The 20,119-nt window shown below is 45.6% G+C and overlaps 1 protein-coding gene across 2 annotated transcripts in view; it reads right to left on the minus strand.

Annotated features, from left to right (window-relative positions):
• The window catches only part of LGR6 (leucine rich repeat containing G protein-coupled receptor 6), a 1,163,733-nt gene that overhangs the window by 419,087 nt on the left and 724,527 nt on the right, over positions 1-20,119 (minus strand). For both annotated transcript variants that reach the window (XR_014978909.1, XM_085645134.1), the window contains exon 5: positions 9,629-9,844. Coding sequence is in view for 1 of the 2 variants with exons in the window: in XM_085645134.1 (XP_085501260.1) it covers positions 9,629-9,844 (216 nt within the window). In the remaining variant the exon portion in view is untranslated. The remainder of the gene's footprint in view (positions 1-9,628; positions 9,845-20,119) is intronic.

Genomic DNA, 20,119 nt, shown 5'->3' on the forward strand with positions numbered 1-20,119 from the left:
GGGGAATTGGCTAAGCCAGGGTCCCCCTGTGTTCCCCAAGTAAACCCACCCAGATTTCTGGGGGCACTCCCACCACCTGGGGGATTACTGCTGACAGTAATAGGTGGTGTGACAGGAGTAATTGGAGGAACAGTTTTGTTTTTAGCCCTTGGGCAACCGCTGTCAGTTTTCCAATGCCCAGGAGTTTTACACTCATGGCAGTAGGGCTTTTTAGCTGTGGTAGAGGAGGGAGCTTGGGACCCACCACCCTGTGTGGAGTTTTGGGGCCCTGAGGAAGGTTTCTCTTTTTCTTTATCCCCACCCTTCTCTTGAGGCTTGGTGGTATCTTTCTTTTGGTCACCACCCTGGTTTTTAGGCCTGATCCTGGTCCTGACCCATTTATCTGCCCTCTTTCCCAATTCTTGGGGAGAGGTCAAATCTGAGTCTACCAGGTGTTGATGGAGAAGCTGGTTTTGACAATTACTTAAAATCTGCTCTCTCATCATCAAATTGTACAATCCTGTATAATCAGACACCTTACTTCCCAGCAACCAACCCTCCAAAGCCTTAGTGGCACATTCCACATATTCAGACCAGTCCTGAGTCTGTGTCTTCTGGGTGTCTCTGAACATTAACCTGTACTGTTCAGTGGTTAAGCCTAACCCATCAACTAGGACACTCTTCAGGACTCTGTAATTTCTGACATCCTCTTCTCTAACAGTGAGGAGTCTATCTCTGCCTCTCCCCTCAAAGGAGAGCCATAAGATTGCTGCCCACTGGTCTTCAGGAACCTGCTGCACTTTGCAGGCTCTCTCAAGAGCAGTCATCCATTTGTGGATGTCATCCCCACTTTTGTAGGGGGGCACAATCTTGGACAGGTTCCTATTGTCAAAGACCCTATCTTTGTCCCTAGGGACATTGCTGCCACCAGTGGGTATAGACCCACTCTCTCTATGCTGCCTAGCCTTGCTCAGTTTTTCTTCCATCAGGGCTACTTCTAGCTCCTGCTTCCTGATCCTCAGCTGGGCTTCCTGCATTCTGGCCTCATGTTCCCTCCTCTGAGGGGTGGTCAGTCTCCTTCTGGAGTGACCTTGAGAGCCTCTAGAGCCATGGGAAGCATTGGAGTCACCTGAGCGATTCCTTTGCCTTCCAAGCCCTGTGTTAAGTCCACTGGGGAGATCCAATGGGGTGAACCCACTGTCAGTCCCCAATAGCCTTAGTTTAGCTGGGCCAAGTATAACACTTGGCACTGGGCTAGTTCTCCCTTCATCCCCACTCACATCTGTATCCCCATCACTTTCTTCCTCTGTGGTAGGCATCCCATCTAAGGGGTGACTATTGAAAGGGGGTACCTCTGTGGCATCTTCAGAAGGGGGGCCTCCTGTTCCTGACCCTAAGGGGGCTAACTGGGAAGCTTTCCTGAGTTCTCTCTGATTCTCATCATTTTGTAAGAGTTCTCTGAGCTCAGCAGAGGTAGGGTTCTTGGGCTGTTTAAGGCCTCTAAGAGTTGCCAAATGCCTGAGCTCATTCTGGTTAAGGGTAGCAAAGCTGGATGTTGCCCTCTGGGGGTCACTCTCAACCGAGATGGGTACAGTGGACCCCTCTGCCCCGGCCATTGCTCTTAAGTGTGGGTGGATGTGTTGCAATCTACCTACACTTGTGTTTACCTACTAAACCTATCTAGTAGTTGTAGTCAGGGTGTGCTACTCCCTTTGCTCTACAACAACTAAGTTCAGTAGAACTTAAGTATATCTAATCTTGTTTTATATGTACCTACAGGTACCTATGTGATCTTTCAATTGGTAACCAAGAGATTACAATGGTAAAACACAGCAAGCTCAAATCCCACCGCTGCTCACCAATGTGAGAAGTTGGCCTGGTATATGATGCTCACTAGTTAAAGTGATCACCTTGTACCATGCCAAGCAACCCTTATGGTGTGGTTGTAAGTCAACCTTTTCGGACTAGCTGCCCTAGTGGTAGCGTAGGCTAAGCAGTCTTTGAGGCTAAACTCGTGAAGCGTGTTAAGCCAGCTGTTTTACCAAATGCAACCCCCTTTTATACCAATGAAAGGACACCACACAGATATATATTCAAAATATATATGTATTTATTTATCAAAGTAACCCCTAGTCTCTTTATGAGCACAGGAGCACAAATCGTCAAACAAGATTATCACAGAATACACAGAAGTTGCACTTTATATGGATAGGCCCTGGTGGCCACTCGAACCATATACTAAAATAGTGGTATAAGTACCACGAACAGAAAAGGGAAAAGGCCTAAGGCCTCTAGAATCGCTGGGCCTACAAGGAGCTAACGTCAGTTAGTGACCAGGAGGTCCACGGGTGGCGTGTGCAGAGCGAATAGTCACACGCGTGCTCCCATAGGTTTCAATGGGTGCGTAAAAAGTACAAAGTTACTGCAAAGGAGATCTTCCGGGTTAACTAGGAACTTAAGATTTGGAACACAGGCACTAGAGATGTATTACTACACTTGGGCACCGGAGTACCAGCTTTACCTCACCCACAGGAAGCAGGTGCATAGGCCTCAAAGTGCGTCGGGTTTCTTCTATCTGTTCCGTTGAGCTTGAAGACAAAGATGCTGCAGGCGGTCGGTCCGGGAGAGATGCAGTGGACCCAAGAGTGGATCGGAGATGTTGAAGACCTGTAAGCAGAGGGGACAGTGTTCACAGTCACTAGCCAGTGACCAGCGTGGCACCAGGTGGGTACCAGGCGATGTCGGGTGCAAACAGGAAGGAAGGTGTAGCTTGACTCTGCAGCCACGTGGTCCCTGAAGGTCGACGACGTCCAGGAGTCGAGTCACGAGCTGTCCCACGCAGGCTCTCGCTGTCGGCGGTGTCGGCGACTTGATCGAAGCAAACAAGCCTTGGCAAAAGCAATTGTTGTAGGCAAGGAGTTTGAGCTGATGGTTCTGACCAGCAAGGTCAGAGGAACGGCTCCTTTGGAGGGGAGCAAGGGCCAGTCTGGAGCAACCAGACCAGCGGTGTTTGTCGTAGATTTCGTCGCCAAGATGGCCACTAGCCAGCGGGCCAGCAACCGGTTAGGCGCGTCGAGTGGCAAAATGCAGAAGGGCCCCACGCAGATCGTGGAGATGCTGGAGGGCTCACCTTTGGTGCAGATGCTGCTCGAGGGTTGGGCTTCTCAGGACCCAAAGCACAACTTGGAGGGAGCCTCGGTTGTTGCACTTGTCAGCTTGTCGTAGTCGTTCCAAGATGGCTGGCTCCACGTGTCTCGGTGCCTCCACGGGTCTCCTCTTTGCAGGGACTGTGGATCGGGCGGTGAGAGGTCTGGAGGTCCAGGTCTTGTCAGTCTCTGGGCTCGGGCTCCGGCGGGAGGCGGCGGCAAAGCAGACGTTGATTCGCTGGATGGTGCTTGCGTTAGCAAGGTGGTCACTCCCTGACCACAGGGGAGATTGGCTTCAGTCCTCTGTGCAGCAGAGCGTCGAAGTTCCCGTCTTCTTCTTAGTTTTAAGTTGATTCCAGGATGTCTGAAGTCTTAGGACACAGCTCCTACCTTTATTCGGATTCTAGGGGCCGGACTACCTGCTAGGTCCCTCCCTATGGGTGGGACCAGGAAGGGGGGTGGTTACACCCCCAATCCTTTGTCCAGCTCGCCCCAGGCCCGGGACTGGTGTGCCCCAGGACCGGTTTGAACTGGCATATGCCCCGAGGCTCCTTGTGAGCCACAGGCATGTCTGGTTTCTTTCAAGCCCTACCTGACCAATACACAAAATCCTGTCTGGGGTGGTGCATGCACCTCCCCTGGCAGGAAACCCTTTGTCCACACCTCCCAAGCTGGAAGGACTCCCAGCAGCAGGAGGGCAGACTTGTGTCTGTGGTGGCAGCATCCATTTTGTGGAGCTGAGGCTATGTCTGATTTTACCCGGGTTTCAGGCACTGTACATGTCGTGTCCCTCTAGAAGGGTGGAATGCTAACCCCGTCGCCAGAATTGGCGAGGGGTTAGTATTCCAATTCGTATGACACCTTACTCGACATGTTTTGATAAAGCCAAACCAAAGATAGCATTTAACCGCGAGGTTCATAATGCACTTAAGAGTATATGGTATGACGATATCTGGAAACAGTAGAAGGAAGTTGTTCCGACCACTGCAGACAGGCTCAGCTCATGCCAGAGCACCATCTCACATGGAACCAAGCACTCTGCCTTCAGGATTGTTAAGGCCTGCCATAGGAGTGACTTATAGGTTACCAGGTGTCCCATTTAAGTTTAGGTATAGGTATACTACACCTAAGTAAGAGGTGATTACACCAACTTACCCCAGCTGAGTGATCAGCCAGTTGTGTCAGATTGTTAGGCCAAGCCTGGGGTGGCATAATACATGCTTCAGCCCCTGGCAGGCCTTGGATACACCAATGCCCTGGGTACCTAGTGTACACTGGTACAGGGGCTGACAGGGTGATCCAACCAATTGGGTATGTACCTAGGGTACATGGAGTCCATTTTACAGAGAGAGCAGATAGCCTGAGAGCCTGAATGGCAGGATCTCAGGCCAACTAAGTCGAAAAACCAGCTAGACACTAGGCAAAAATTTGGGGGTAACCATAGTCAGATATCCACCTTCCTACATGAAGGCTCTTTTTTTAAGAGGGAAACAGAGAGGAGATTGTCTCGGTCGATAATGGGCGCTCCCATACCGTTTGAAACAGGCTTATCCAACGCGCGCTCGTTTGATCGCTAATCTACGATCATGATATAAGATCATTATGCTATTATGAAGTATAATCACACAACCAACATTGATATCGATGGTTGTGTGATGTATATATCTTAACTGAATTGAATGTGTCTTACAGAGTTTGACTACAGGGAGTTGTTCTCACTCCACTGCCAGTTCGAGTGTTGAACTCCAATAAACTCTGTAAGATTCAGAATATGGTTGTGTGTCTATCTTATCACCCAAGCAGTGATGGTTGGATCTCTGAAACTTGCTAAAGGGTATCTGATATTGATTGAGATGGGGCATTGCATCCTAGTGGGACGTGTAGGATATTCCCAGTTATGCTATGGGGTTAACCTTAACGAAGAAGTCCCAATAGCTTTGCTATAACGCCCACCATTTGTTCGCTGTATGTTTTTAAAGGTCCAGGGTACACTACACTTGTTATTTGTTGTCACTATCTACACGATGGCTAACACCATGTCACCTAACACTTATGATTCTCTATGGGTTCTATTGCAGGTTTCCCATGAAAATCATCCCTATACATAATTAGGTAGTATTTCTCAAAGAAGGGGTGTTTATTCCCTGCTCCTGGGCTGAGGAGATAGGGTCATTTCTCTTGGGATCTTTTTCTTTTACGTGAAGTCCTGAAGAAAGATGGGGTAATAATCAATTGATTTCTTTGATTCGGATGAAACATGTTGACATTTCTTTGCAGAGTGAAGGGGTAGGTGTTTCATGATAATTCACTGTACCTTCATCCACTGGTCATATGCGTGGCCCTTTCTTTTAACTCTGGGCAAGGGAGTCCTTAATTAAAGTTGGATTGAGGACATCCTTTGGACCGTTTTTAGATAACTTTTTCTGCACTTTTATTCACATATTTTGATCCCTTGTTTTGCATTTTCTTTATGTGTTGTATTGTCTTCCCCCTCCCTATTGCTCCACCTCCAGCGTTGGCGAGCGCGGAGGTGTGTTAGCAGCCCTAGAATGAAGCATGACACAGCTTCCTGTGTGTGAGGGCAGTTTTATACACTTGGGTATTCTCCCAGGGATGAGAAACAGCGTTCTAGTTTTCACAGTCCTACTTCTTTGTTGTGTGTTACTGAAAGAAGCAATTATCAGATGTGATCCCAAATCCTTAACCAAAGTTTAATCCTAGGACTTACTTCCACTGCTTCCACATGGTTAGCCCCTCTTTCCTCACACTTAAAAGATTTTATATATCTATGGTTATATCTTTGGTGAAAACAATGTTATCACTGATTTACTATCTTGGTTGACCTGCACTTTACAAGAGGATTTGTGGGTGGCGTTTGTGTGTGATGGTGGTGTACATGCTTTTGATAAAGAGACATGGGTGGTGGAATGCAATAAGGATTTAGTTTTACCAAATACATCCAGTTTTTTTTAAACATGGGTGACCAAGGAAAGGCAAGTTGGGGAACGAGAGGTCATTCTGGGAGATATGTAGTGAGTTGCAATGGGGTGAGTTATTTCTTTGACAGACAACAAGTTGGTGCCTCTGGAATCCTTGAGGGGCAAGATTATATCTTTATGTCATGAAGGGCATTTGGGAGTTGTAAAGACTGGGTCTGAAATTTAAATGTGTATTGGTAGCCAGGAATTGATGTAGCGAGAGCAGTAGGAGAATGCGCTAAATGCCTGGAGTAAGTCAAATCTCTCTATAAAGACCACCAAGTAGAGCTTATGAGTGCCCCTTGTGCAAAATAGGAATGTGTTGCTCTAGACATTAGAGCCAGTGGGTGAGTTGCACAGGATGGAGTTGTTGCAATGGATGTTTGTTTTCAAGATGGCCTTGGGTGTAGGTTATAAGTAAGGCCGACACGGATAAGTTACTTGCATTCCTTGGTTAAGTATTTCAGAGGGTGGTACCTTAATTTATTCTCAGTAAAGGTGAGGTACAATTCACTTCAGATAAGGTGAAAGGACATAGGAAGAATGCTGGGATTCTCCATAGAATAACATCACTCTACAATCCCAGAATTTTGAATGGTGCCATCCAACTAGTGATAAGGAACAATTCAGAGTGTGAATTGCAAATACTTAAAACTGTTTTATCTTGAAGAACCACTAAGGCTGCTGCCTTAGAGTATTATCTATTTTAAATTATGAGGGGGAGGACACCCATGTCAAATGTAATCCTTGGTGGTTAGTTGGCCCCATGGTTGTCAATTTGTCCCAGAATGATTTTTGAAAGAGGTTGTTTATTACACAAATGGGAATATGCACAACAGAATGGAGGAGCGTGGTGTCACACCACAATTGGTAACGCCGCACTTTGACATTCTGAAAACGTATTGACGAGCCGTATTTATAAGAATACGGTGCACCCCTGCATTTCCCCTAACACTGGCTCTAAATGTAGCTGCCTAGTGCCAACGCAGGCAAGCTTGTCCCATACTGCAAGGGTGCCTGTGTTGCAGAAAATGATTGTTTGTGTGCACGAAGGTGTCCCGTCCTAAACATAAACAATCACTAATGGTGATTTGTAACTTCTATGTAGAAGTTGAAACTTGTCATTATCTAATGATTGATTATGTGCAGGAAGGGACATCTTCCTGCACATTAGCAATCACTAATGGCGATTTGCTCTTTCTATGTGTGCTGCACACATGGAAACAGCATAACGCGGAGAAATTAATATTTCTCCTCGTTGCGCCAGTTTAAGACCAGGTTTTCCCTGGTATTATATTTGGCACTGCCCCATATTTATGCCAGCCTTGTAAATAGGGGGCAGCATCAAAAAGCAATGGGTGTTGCGGTGGAACACTCACTGCAACACCCATTGCCCGCTCCTTTCACGCTAAGTGCTGCATGAATAGGGGCCTTATTTAAAAGTTGGCATCAAGCCATGTTAAGTGGCTTAACTACACCTTGTAAATAAGGCAAAGGGGTTATCACCACCAGAATGTAAAAAAAAGTGACGTTCTGGTGGCGATAACCCCTTGTAAATATGCCCCATAGTGGTTATAAAAGACATTATTACCAGAAGCATAGTGTGCAAGCCACAAGAGTTAATGTAGACCAGCAGTGGGTCCACATCCAGACACTTTGTAAGTACCACAGATGGAGAATGTCTTCATTGAGCCCTGCAGAGCTATTTGGGTGTTACAAAATTGTGAGTCTGGGTGATGGGAGGTGTTGGTATTTGAAAAGGTGGGTGCTGTGTGGTCATCCCATTGCAGGAGAGAAATGCACTTCACCTTACCTGGATGTTTATGATGGAGATGATGAAGGCTTCAGTGGCGTACAATGGGTTTACCCACATCAGGTGTGGATGTTAGGAGAGAAGGTTCTTTTGGGTCTACTAATGAGCATGTAGCTGGAAATTTCCTGGTGTCAGAGCCTCCAACACCTTGCAGAGATTTGAGTCTTCAGGAGGCGCCTGATAGTTTAGGTAAGAGTTTTCCTGTGACACCTGATACCTGAGGAGTAGAGAAATCTGTATCCAAATCTGCCCAACTTTCTGGAGTATTTGCTGACGGGGAAACGCTACCTTCCTCGATTTACCATGGGGGTCTTGTGGAGTATACTTTGATGGTGGGGCGTTCAAACATGTGATAACACGTATCAAGGGGTTTGATGATGTTTTGTGCAGGTTATACTGTTTTTTATGTCATTTTATCATTAAATAGATAATTGTTTTTGCTTATTATGTGTGCTAAGAATTCAAGCTTTTTTGTTGTTCCCTTGTGTTCATAGTTTTCAGCAAACTTTGAGGCAGTGGTTTAACACAAAATGATGCCCTCCGCCAGAATGTGATGAGGGGCAGACAAGCTTTGCATCTCTCACAAATATTCATTGGCCCTGGGCTGAATGGGGTCCATGAAGGGTTGATCCCCACTGCACTGCAGGGGCTGCAGAGGCTTGCATTGCTCCCCTGCTTTGAGGCGTTTCGTGCTTTTCATTCTTTTGTTGAATTGGGGCTCTTTCTCTCCTTTCTATTTTGACTTTCCATAAGGAGGAGGTTTTGTAGTGTTGAGCTAAGTTGCATTGCATTAGCCTAGGGAACATTTTTTGCTTACTGAGCGTTGTCTCTGGGACGTGAGTACATCATAGATGATGTACTCAGTGTGGTGGTGGCTGTCATGGTACCAATCGCTAGCGAATGAGAGTATCATCTTAACATGACTCCTGTCTTTACTAAAGGGAGTGACAGAGGTGAACAATGACAGAAGAATAGGGCACTGAAGAGAGAAGTGGCTAGTGACAAGAGAGATGGAAAGTAATGGGCGATGTGGGGAGTGGCAGATGCGAGGTATGTGTTAGCGTAATACTGAAACACTCAGCAATTTGTTTATATCTTAAGAGATACGATCATGCAAATATGTGATTGTGATATACTATGGACTGTACCAACCTAAGGTACACCCAAACTAACTCTCTTACTCTCCTACTCTGTCTCTCTCTTATATTTGAACAGTAGTGATACACAATGTCAAAGTCAGGGAAACTCAATTTGCCTGATTATTGTTGGATGCAACAGGAGGCAATTCTGTTTCTACTTTATCGCTGAATGGTCTTCTGAGAGCAGTTTTAAAATCCCTCTGGTGCCAGATTACACAAAAGTTGAGTTTTCAGTGACTGAAGAAATGTTCCACTAACAACTTGCTGGGGCAGTTGCAGACAACTATGGATAAGAGGTACAATTTTCCATGAAATTAAACTCTAACTATTGACTGTGCTGGTAAGGTGCTGTATTTTTGGGATGGAGAGAAGTCTAGATTTGAGTAGCTTATGACTTGCCACCAACCAAAAAAAATCACACAATGTGTAGGGTGAAAAGGTCCCTGGGCCTTGAGAGAGAGTGAGACCCTTTGAGAATTTGCGTGTCATGCTCTAAACATGTGGGCCATTGCAGTCGTAGTCGCCAAACCAACATGCATGACTGATATGTAAGTGAAAAGGCAGACATCTTACAGCACCACGAGGCTGGTAAGGTTCTGGAAAGCGTAGTCTGGGATGTGCTGAATCTGGTTGAGTGCCAGGGTCATGGCTTGCAGAGCAGGCAAGTTGTTGAGAGCTCGGACGGGAATCTCTGTGAGCCCGTTATCATCCAGCCACAAGTGGCGTAGGGAGCGCAGCCCCTCGAAGCTCCTTTCTGGCACTACAGAGATGAGGTTGGCATCCAGTCGTCTGAAAGAGAGGACAGTGGGAAAGAAGAGAAGCACAGATTAGAGGGAGCTCTAGTAACGCTGACAGAGGGCAGCTTCCCTTCTGAAGACCATGGTGGCATTAGCATATGATAAATGATTGAGTACTGGTCAATAATAGACATAAACAACTTGTAATGCTCAATATAGTATTCTATGCACTAACTGAACACACTGCAGTGTTAGTAACTGCTAAACAGCATTTTTCTATTACCAATCACTGCAATTAACAGTATGGTCAATGTTAACTCAGACAACACTAAAACAATACTCAGTGACTGTGCTGACAATGTCAAATCTTTTTACTGCATTGACACTGACAGCCCTGAACAGTGTATAAAAAGCAAATACTGCTATCCAGTGCCTGAGAATATTGCTCACTTCTTACACTGATTACACTCATAAAATACCACCTCTGAATTGCATGAAAAGTCTGACAATATCGACTATAGAAACTATAGGTTCTCAACAGCATACAGCATACAAAGTGCAAACACTGCCACTTGTGGACCCTACACCCACTGCCTGATACAGACAGCACACAAAGTGCTAAGAGAGCCAGACCTATAAGTACCTACCTCTAGCGGAGGCAGTATACAGACTACTAGTACTTGACGGTATACGCACGGACAACCCTACGGATGCCTTACCCACCGCTAGCCCTGACCTGCTTGGGCACTACACAGAATAAAACTAACTTAATACTCATTTCTGGGAAGCATTAAGACTCCGAACACTGCACGTTATGGAAGTAGACAAGGATACAAACCGCTTATACTCGGGTGGTGTGTTATGTGATACAGTGCGTTATGTTAGGTGCAGGGTGCAGGTTTGCTCATTGGCCTCCTGGAACTGAGTAACTCACACAACATTGACTCTAAACAGAGAACACAGGAGTCTTGCAGAGCTTTCTGTAGGCTTCGCAATCTTCCATGATCCTAATGGTCAGATGAAGTGAGCTCCTTAGAGGTGCAGCTGCTACAGAGAAAGCTCTACCCCCTGTGTGCTACTTCCTGAAAACGAGGGGAGGGATCAGTCACACTGATGAAGAAAGCACCGCTTTCTGAGAGCATGAGGCATCATCAGCCATTTATTGCTTGATGAAGGGAGGACCCTGGCCTTAAAATGCACAATACACAACATCTGAAGTTCACTTCTGTGAGCACTTCCAAATCTAAATAATTTCACAATATGCTGGCACTACCAGAACTGTTCAATATACCTATTGCTTGGACTGCTGGACCTGGCCTGTATATACATTGCTGAGTAGACCGTATGCACACTGCCAGCCCTACAAATCTTTAACACGTTATATTCCATATTTTTTTAATCACACTTAAACTCGGGTGATTGCGATGCAGAAAAGAACGAATACTTCGCCCCTATGCCCTTTCTCAGAGAAAGCATGCTTACTGCAGAAAAGAACCTGTGCTTGAAATGAGTATGCATTCTGTGTTCTGGGAGTACAGAAGGGAGAGACAGAGAGAAAGAGAGGGGGGGGGGGTGAGAGACGGGGAGAGGGAGAGAGGAGAGTAGAGAGAGAGAGAGAGAGACTTTTTTTTAACTCAGAAATTGACTTAAAAAACACATAGTTAAACTGCAGGTATGATTACGAATTAAACCTGAAAACTGGTGAAATTTGCAAGTTATATTTAGGACTGCAATCCATAACTCGTACAATAGCCATGCAAACCATAACTTGCACACTAAAAGCAATCCTCATCACTTCACTGTCGAAGTGACAGATGCAATTACAAATGCTGTAAATAATTATACAGATGAAATACATATCTTATTTCCCTTAACATTAAGAAATGATTAACACAAATGCATTATTATATATTGGTCGATTATGTGGTGTTGTTTAATTATATTTTTCTTTTAGGAGTTAACATTTGTTGATGTAAATATTGTGAGGTCATAAACATTGCTTTTGGTGTGTGATTCATGAATTGTGCTCCTAACCATCAGTTGCAAATGTCTGTGGGTTTTCAGTTTTAATTCAGAATTATAACTGGACTTTATCTTAGGTGAATTTATGAGGGATATTAGAAAAACAATCAGGTTTACTTTAACCCTTGTGTTTTCTGTGAAGATAGATAGATAGATAGATAGATAGATAGATAGATAGATAGATAGATAGATAAATAGACAGACAGACAGACAGACAGACAGACAGACAGGCAGACAGACAGACAGACAGACAGACAGACAGACAGACAGACAGACAGACAGCTAGCTAGATAGATAGATAGATAGATAGATAGATAGATAGATAGATAGATAGATAGATAGATACATAGATAGATAGATAGATAGATAGATAGATAGATAGATAGATAGATAGATAGATAGATAGATAGATAGATAGATAGATAGATAGATAGATAGATAGATAGATAGATAGATAGATAGATAGATAGATAGATAGATAGATAGATAGATAGATAGATAGATAGATGGGTGGGTGGGTGGGTGGATGGGTGGGTAGATTGTGAATTTCCAGCATGCTGAAACAATTATTTAATACTATTTTAATACTTTACACATGCACTTTTTAAAACAAAATTTACATTGCTACATTATGCAACTTTCTTAAAACTAACCAATTCTATAATATATTATTTCTAAAGACACAGATCTCCAAGAGTACGTCCAGCCTAACTTTAAATACTTTGAGGCAACATCGATGTTTGTGTTTAGCCTAGGGTGCAGTGTAACTTTTCTAATTATCAAACAGTTAATAAAAGAACTTCAATTATTTGGGCCATCATTGAAGTTTGCCCTTTCACTATTTATCCTTGACTTATTACATTCCTAGCTAAAGCCTCAAAACATGTATTTTGCAAGCACACCCTTACATTTAGAACTAGCTTTTCACAGGCCCCAACGCTAGCAAGGAAAATGGGCCTACCGCATTGCACCTGGCATGGGTAGGAAAAGGAAGTCATAACCACACACGCCTGAGCCCCAGTTCCACTACACCCGATGCACCAATGATTTCTACTCCACTGCAACCATGAAATTATTTAAGAGTGATGGGAACCTGGTCAATGGCACCACTTTTTCATGTGCCTATTATCTTTAGCATACAATCAGACCTTTCTCTATCTACAAAAGGGTTGTGATGCACCTGAATATAGGGCAATCATTCAAGGGCAGAAAAGCATATGCCTAGATCTCTGCTTGCAAGCATGTTTCATTGATTTGACCTGGTTGTGATTTAAACAAATTGATTTGTGATCTTTCATAATTAAGTATGCAAGCTTGGATCTTCAGATAGTTTTTCAAACATGTTTTTATGGCCCTTCTCATACATTGTTTTTGTTTTGCAACATGTTATAATAACAGGTTTTCAATAAAGTTATTTTTAACAGAGATGATCAATGGCCATCTTTTTTTGTGTCATTTCCTGTGGCTGTATAAGAGTTAAATGTCACGTAATGCCTCTGCCACTGTGATTTTCATGAAAAGAAGACACTACCTGACAATCCACACAGCCATTCTTTGTTATGTGTCTCTTACATACACCTTGTAGCTGTCTGTTGTAGAAAGACCTTTTGTAGTCCATACCAAAAACTGACAGTGGGATTAGAATCAGCCTATTGCTTGCCATATTTTAGCTTTCTTTTCACTCTCAGTTGCTTGCTTCTTAGTTAATAGCTTTCCTTACTCTTATTGTGTTTAACAATATTCTGGAGCGTAGCTTCTTTAGATCATTTTGACTGCATGACTTCTATCTTTTTACTGCTCATATTCAGGGAACAACTTTTTTCTTTTTTTGCCGTATTCCACGAGAATGCATGAGTTTTTTTGCTTCCTTCCTCATGTGCAGCTTCTTTCTCAAAAATGTCCACTGCACACTCTGTGTTGCATCCTCCTCTCCCAACCAAGCTTATCCATTGCTTCCCCCACCCCATAGTTTTTTGTTTTTATTTTTTTCCGTATGCCTTCACCCTACCTCAGGCGTCTCTGTTGCTCCCCTGCCCACTCCCTATTGTCCCCTGAGCACTTCTCTCCCACCTGCTCCCCCCTCCCGCTCCTCCATTCCCCATCCATCATCGCGGTCCTTAAAGAAACATTTTTTTTTTTAAATTTACAATTTTTGGAGGGCCCTGCTGCTGCCATTTGTTGTCAGCCTGCTCTGTATGTGCTTTCACACAAGTTTAAATTATGTTTTCAACTCACTGCTCCAAATGGTGTCCTTCATTCTGGATTGGTAATTAAAAAAATACAGAAATCTGTGGCTGTATGCACATGCGTGTGCTCCGGCCCATTTTAGTATCTGGCAATTATCTACTAGAACCCACTCTGGTCGGATGGAACTTTTTACTTGCCCAATAGCGTAGAGGGAATAAACACAATTATCAAAATTTCTGTCCACAAATTGCCATAATCAAGGACTCGAGACTTAATCTCTTGGCTCTCTGGTTTTTATTATCAGCATAAAGATTTGGAGATACAAAGTCCTCAGTACGAGGCACAACAAGTACATAGGTACTAACACAAATGCTACTCTACGAAGAATCCGCATACGGCTAAAAATAACTAAAAGTACAATCTCTAAAAGCATGAGGTAGAAAACCACCAAGCAAATGTCGATACTAGGGACACTGAACCATACCATCTCTGTCCCTACTCTGCACTAGATGACATCCCTACTTAGCAATCCCATGAGACCCTCAATCGAATAAAAGGTGTCAGAGTGAAACTTCCTAAGAAGTCTTCACTTAGAGAGCTTGGTCTAAGTTGCCCCCTCTATCTCTTCGCCTAGCCTTCCTCTGCTCAGGGCTGCTCTGATCTGCCTCCACCCTCGGGGCGCTGTCCCTAATACAGAACTCCAAATCTCAGAACACGCCCTTTGCGCCTCCTCTTCTGCGGGGTCGACTTTTAGTAATTTTCCACAGAGCGCTGTCCAGTTCCATCGTCCATCGCTTGGCCTTGAGTCCCAGACGCCATCCGCACTAGGAGTTACGATTGGCACATTCCAATGCACTCCCATGTCTGGCTTTTACTACATAAGTCAATTTGTGAACAAAGAGCTTCTCTACTAACGAGCAACTGTCCTTGCACCTGGGGTGAGATCATGCAAGGCAGACATACTTCACATCTTTTAACTTGCAATTTACTACAGCCTAAAACCTCTACTGGAATAAATCCTTTTTGGCCTATTGCCCTTAGCTAACATAAGAAAATACCAGGCCTTTCGCCTCAACGATATATGCGAATTCTGGCCACTACTTCGGTTACACAAGCAGGTCTAAATCACAGTATTGACATTTACGTCTTTCTTTCATGTGTGGTCAAACTAAACAGGCTACAGACACGAATTCTAAGTTACACATTTCTAACACCACATTACTTTTCATGTAAGCTAAACTCTATACATTTCCCTAACACGTACACAATATGCTTGTACATAGCTAACACTTTTATTGAAATCGACATAGGTTATACAATTCTTAACACATTGCACACAAAAATACCTGAGTACACATTTGATTATATGCGGGTGCCGACTAACAGTGAATATAACGCACCCCTACGATTTTCAACCTTCTAAGCGCTACATCAGTTCCCCCCTTTGATGACATCTGTCATCACACCATTACAATCCCCTCTTCCAGAACTGATTTAAACCGTACTAGTCATGGCTCCGCCATGTCGAATTCCCTCCATTCTTTTAAGACTCTCATATTGCTGCTCCTGGAGCTTCGCCACCCTATTCTCGTTTGCCCTAAGAGCTCTCTCAACCTTGCCTCCTTGATACCACTTCCATGCTTTCACGCATCCCCACAAACAAATCACGCAAACTACAGCAATGATAATTGGCTTCAGCACTGATCCAAGAAATCCTCTTCCCAAATTCGCAAACCACGTTCCCACTCTTCCAAATCCTTTTCCAATCTTCTCCCATACATTCTCCTCCGTCAAGTCCATAATCTCCTTGTGAATAGTTGTGATGTTATCTATGTACTTCCCTATCTCCTTCGTGTTGTCTGGAATATATGTGCAGCATTCTTGAACCTTCAATAATTTGCAGACTCCGCCTTCCTTGGCTAATAACACGTCTAATGCAAGGCGATTCTGCATAACCATATTTCGTATCGACAACATCTCTCCAGCCACCAACAACAGCGACCTTGCCGTGTTCATAGACAACTCATCAACTACAGTCGCCAACCTCCTGATCTTCACATCATTCAACACCACACCCATACTAGGTATCATTGCTCCGTATATGTCCCCAATCACTGCACCTGCGTTTGCAGCCCTCCGTCTTCTAGAATGTCGCTTCGTCTCTAACAACTCCAAGTCCTCTGTGTTATAAATCTTCGGGAATATGATAGCCAAATAGCATATGCCATACCAATTCGCGGGTAGCCTGACATAAGCATTCTTCCCACAGACATAATACACTGTCGGAATCACTTCTACTGGACCTTGCATAAAGCCCTTAACAGAAGCGTCCAGAGTGAAAGTCTGTGAACAGGTGCTATGTCCTACCGCAACCTTCTCTGTGGCCGATTGAGGCCGTCCAATACACAAATTCCCTCTCTGCACTTCATCTAATGCTATGGGTCCATAACTTCCCTTTGACCTGTGAGCCCTCTCCTCCTCTGTCCAATCTACTGGACTATCTCCGGAGTGTCGTGTCTGGGTCAACTTTCTATACCTGTCCTCTACTTGATCAATGAATTTCTTCTCCGTCTCAGATAACGCACATGTCAGGTTATTCCTGTGAGCATGCGCCGTATCCAACTTCACAGTCGGTCTAAAATACTTCAGGAGTCTGTCCTCTTTCTTATAATAATCATATTTGTTCAAATGCTTTATTGCTGGAACTTCAGGAAGTACTGTGTCAAAATTTGAAAAGAAATACTCGAACTGCCTCCTGTCATAAAATAGACTGAGCAATAAACTACAAGAAATCCCATATGTCAACGGGAGATGATGATATTTGATACCTTCATCCACTGAAGCAGGCAACTGCATACACACATAGCAATCCTTCACATCCATCGCATCAACATACTCATACAGCAGCTTTGCATACGCGTTAAGCTTAAAATCACCCCTCGACAAATCCATGTGGAGTCTGCGATCATCCCTCAACTTCGATATTCCCTGCTCTCTGATACTGACACCTCTCTGCCCTGGGTTAATAGGTGTAGGTGTTCCCTGAACCTTTCCCTCTTGCCTGTGAGCCACTGTTGGAAAACCCACTCCCACACTAGAAGGGGTGGTGGTGGTCTTCCGGACACACTGTGGTAGCTTGGCTCGAGTGGTCAGGAATCAGGCTCCGTGCTAAGCATACAACATACCCAAACAATAACCATGCGTGCATCCGTTCCAAAAACGACTCTACACCGTAAAAATTATGAAAATAACTTTCTTTATCTGCTTTTTCACTTAGTTGCTGATTGGAGAAAATAAATAAGTCAATCACAATATACAAATTTTAAATAGTGCAGATCAAATAAATACTGTCTGGAGATTCAATAAATAGGGGTGATCATAAATATAAAGGACATAAATAACAGTGCAGGTTATACAGGCAATTAAATATTCTGAGGCAATAAATACTGTCACCAATAAATATTGTACACCAACAAGTCCTGTGGACCAATAAATATAGTGAAGCAATAAATAGGTTAACCACAATAAATACAGGGCCCCCCAATAAATAATTAAGAGTATACAGCAACACTCATGTAATCAGATCACTTTTCAATTCCTAAGGGCTGATTTGGCCCAGGCACAGCTTGTAGGGTTGTGGAAGGCTTGAGGGGTTCTACTCCCTGGCTGGGACAAGGCTGAGGCCTAAACTGAGGTAGATCAAGGGGGGAATACCAGTGCCCTGGCTTTCTCTCTCCACACAACCTCGCTAGGTTAGTCCCAATTCACCCCTGGCACAGTCAGGTTGGTTCCAGCACCTCCCTAGCCCCTTAGAGCAGTCTCTCAGGTCTCCACAGGGCCTTAGGCGCCCTCTACTCCACTTACTGCCCTTTTTCTGATGCTCCGACGCCGCTGGAGTCGTGTCGATGCCGTGAGGCGGTTCCGGTGCGGTCTCGGCGGCCTCGGCACAATGTCAGTTCTAGACGACGCCGGTAGGCGGGTCCGGTCCGATGTCGGCGGCCTCGGTTCGATCTCGACCTCCGATTCGACGGCGTCGGGCAGTCTCTACTCGATGTCGACTTCGGGCGGCTCCGGTCCGATGGCGCTCTCGGCTTCGATGACGTCGGCCGGCCTGGCCTCGATGTCGACTTCCGGCGACTCCGGGGTGCGATCCTCACCCCCGACCTCCGGTGCTCCTCCTCTCAGGTTCCGGGCGACTCCGGAGTGCGATCCTCACTCCCGACCTCCGGTACACTTCACCTCGGTCTCCGACGACTCCGGAGGGTGGACTTCACTCCTCCGATGATGCCGCTCACTCGACCTCGGTTAACTTCCTCCTCGACCTTTGGTATTCCTCACGACCTCCGTCGGCGCCCTCTCACGACCTCCGGCGGCTCCGGGTACGACGTCTGCTTCTTCAGTCAGCGCCGCTTCTCCACCTCGGGCTCCAGGTCTTAGGCTACTCGACGCCGGACTCCAGGGAAACCAGTTTCCAGGTCAGGATCTTGCTGCTTTCTGCTTCTAAGGCCTGTTCCTGCTGTCCAGGTCCTTAGGATGAGTTTTTCTGGCTTCTTCCCACACAGGGCTACAGGCTGGGATCCATCAGTAGGGACTAGTATCAAGGGTGGGTTTATGGACCCCACTCCAGGCACAAGTTTCCACCCCTGCTGCTTCACTCCTTCCTCCTTCACTGTTGTGCTGCTCTCTCTTCACCAGTCAGGTGCCAACTGCCAGCTCCAACTGCCAACCCTCTGTCTTAGCTTCCCAACATTCTAAACCGCCTCCAACTGTCACAGGGTTCTGGAATGTTCTGGAAGGTGCTAGCAGGTTCCAGTGGATGCTGGTGATGTCACAGGTGGCCACCATTTTGTGCTCCAGGCCCTCAGACAGAAGTTTCAGGGGTAGGTAAAATGGCTCCCTGAATCTGCAGCAACACTAAAAAGTCTGGTGGTTCCCAAAAAGGAAAAATTCAAACAGGGTTTGAGGCAAAAGTGGGACAAAATAAATAATGATGAGGAGGGACCACCCAAAGGGCTGACAGGTCTAACACGCGTCCCCCCCAGCTGAAAGTGGGGAGAGCTACCCAACCCCTTGGGAGTTCTCATCACTAAGGCGGAAATACCTTGAGAGACCGTCTGCATTGGCGTGGTCCACTCCAGGCCGATGTTCCACCTGAAAGTCCATCCCCTGTAGGGAAATAGACCACCTCAACAACTTGGGATTCTCCCCCTTCATCTGCATCAGCCAGCGAAGGGGTCTGTGGTCGGTCTGAACTAGGAAGTGCGATCCAAACAGGTATGGCCGCAACTTCTTCAGAGCCCATACCACTGCAAAGGCTTCACGCTCTATTGCACTCCACTTCTGTTCCCTGGGAAGTAGTCTCCGGGATAGGAAGACCACGGGTTGATCCAGACCCTCTTCGTTGAGTTGCGATAACACTGCCCCAATGCCATGTTCTGATGCATCTGTCTGGACAATGAACTCCTTGGAAAAGTCTGGGGCCCTTAAGACCGGGGCCTCGCACATGGCTTTCTTCAATCTCACAAAGGCCTGCTGACAGGCCTCCGTCCAGACTACCCGTCGAGGTTGTTTCTTGGACGTGAGCTCCGTGAGGGGGGCTACGATGGTACCGTACCCCTTCACGAAGCGGCGGTAATATCCCGTGAGGCCCAAAAATGCTCGGACCTCAGTCTGTGTCTTGGGGGGTTCCCAGGCCATGATGGCCTCGATCTTCGCCTGGAGGGGCTGCACCGCTCCCCTACCCACCAAGTGTCCAAGGTACACTACCGACCCCTGCCCGATCTGGCACTTGCTGGCCTTGATCGTCAATCCAGCTTGTCTCAGGGCCTGGAGAACAGCTTGCAGGTGACGCAAGTGATCCTCCCAGCTGTTACTGAAGACGGCTATGTCATCCAGATAAGCAGCAGAGAAACTCTCCATTCCGGTGAGGATCTGGTTTACCAGGCGCTGAAACGTGGCAGGTGCGTTCTTGAGCCCAAAGGGCATCACACAGAACTGGTAGTGGCCATTGGGCGTGGAGAAGGCTGACCTTTCCCTTGCTCCATCAGTCAAAGAGATCTGCCAGTACCCTGAAGTAAGGTCAAAGGTACTTAGATATTGGGCAGCTCCCAGCCGGTCA

This window comes from Triturus cristatus, chromosome 1_1 (genome assembly GCF_964204655.1).
Source record: "Triturus cristatus chromosome 1_1, aTriCri1.1, whole genome shotgun sequence".
Taxonomy (NCBI): Eukaryota; Metazoa; Chordata; class Amphibia; order Caudata; family Salamandridae; genus Triturus; species Triturus cristatus.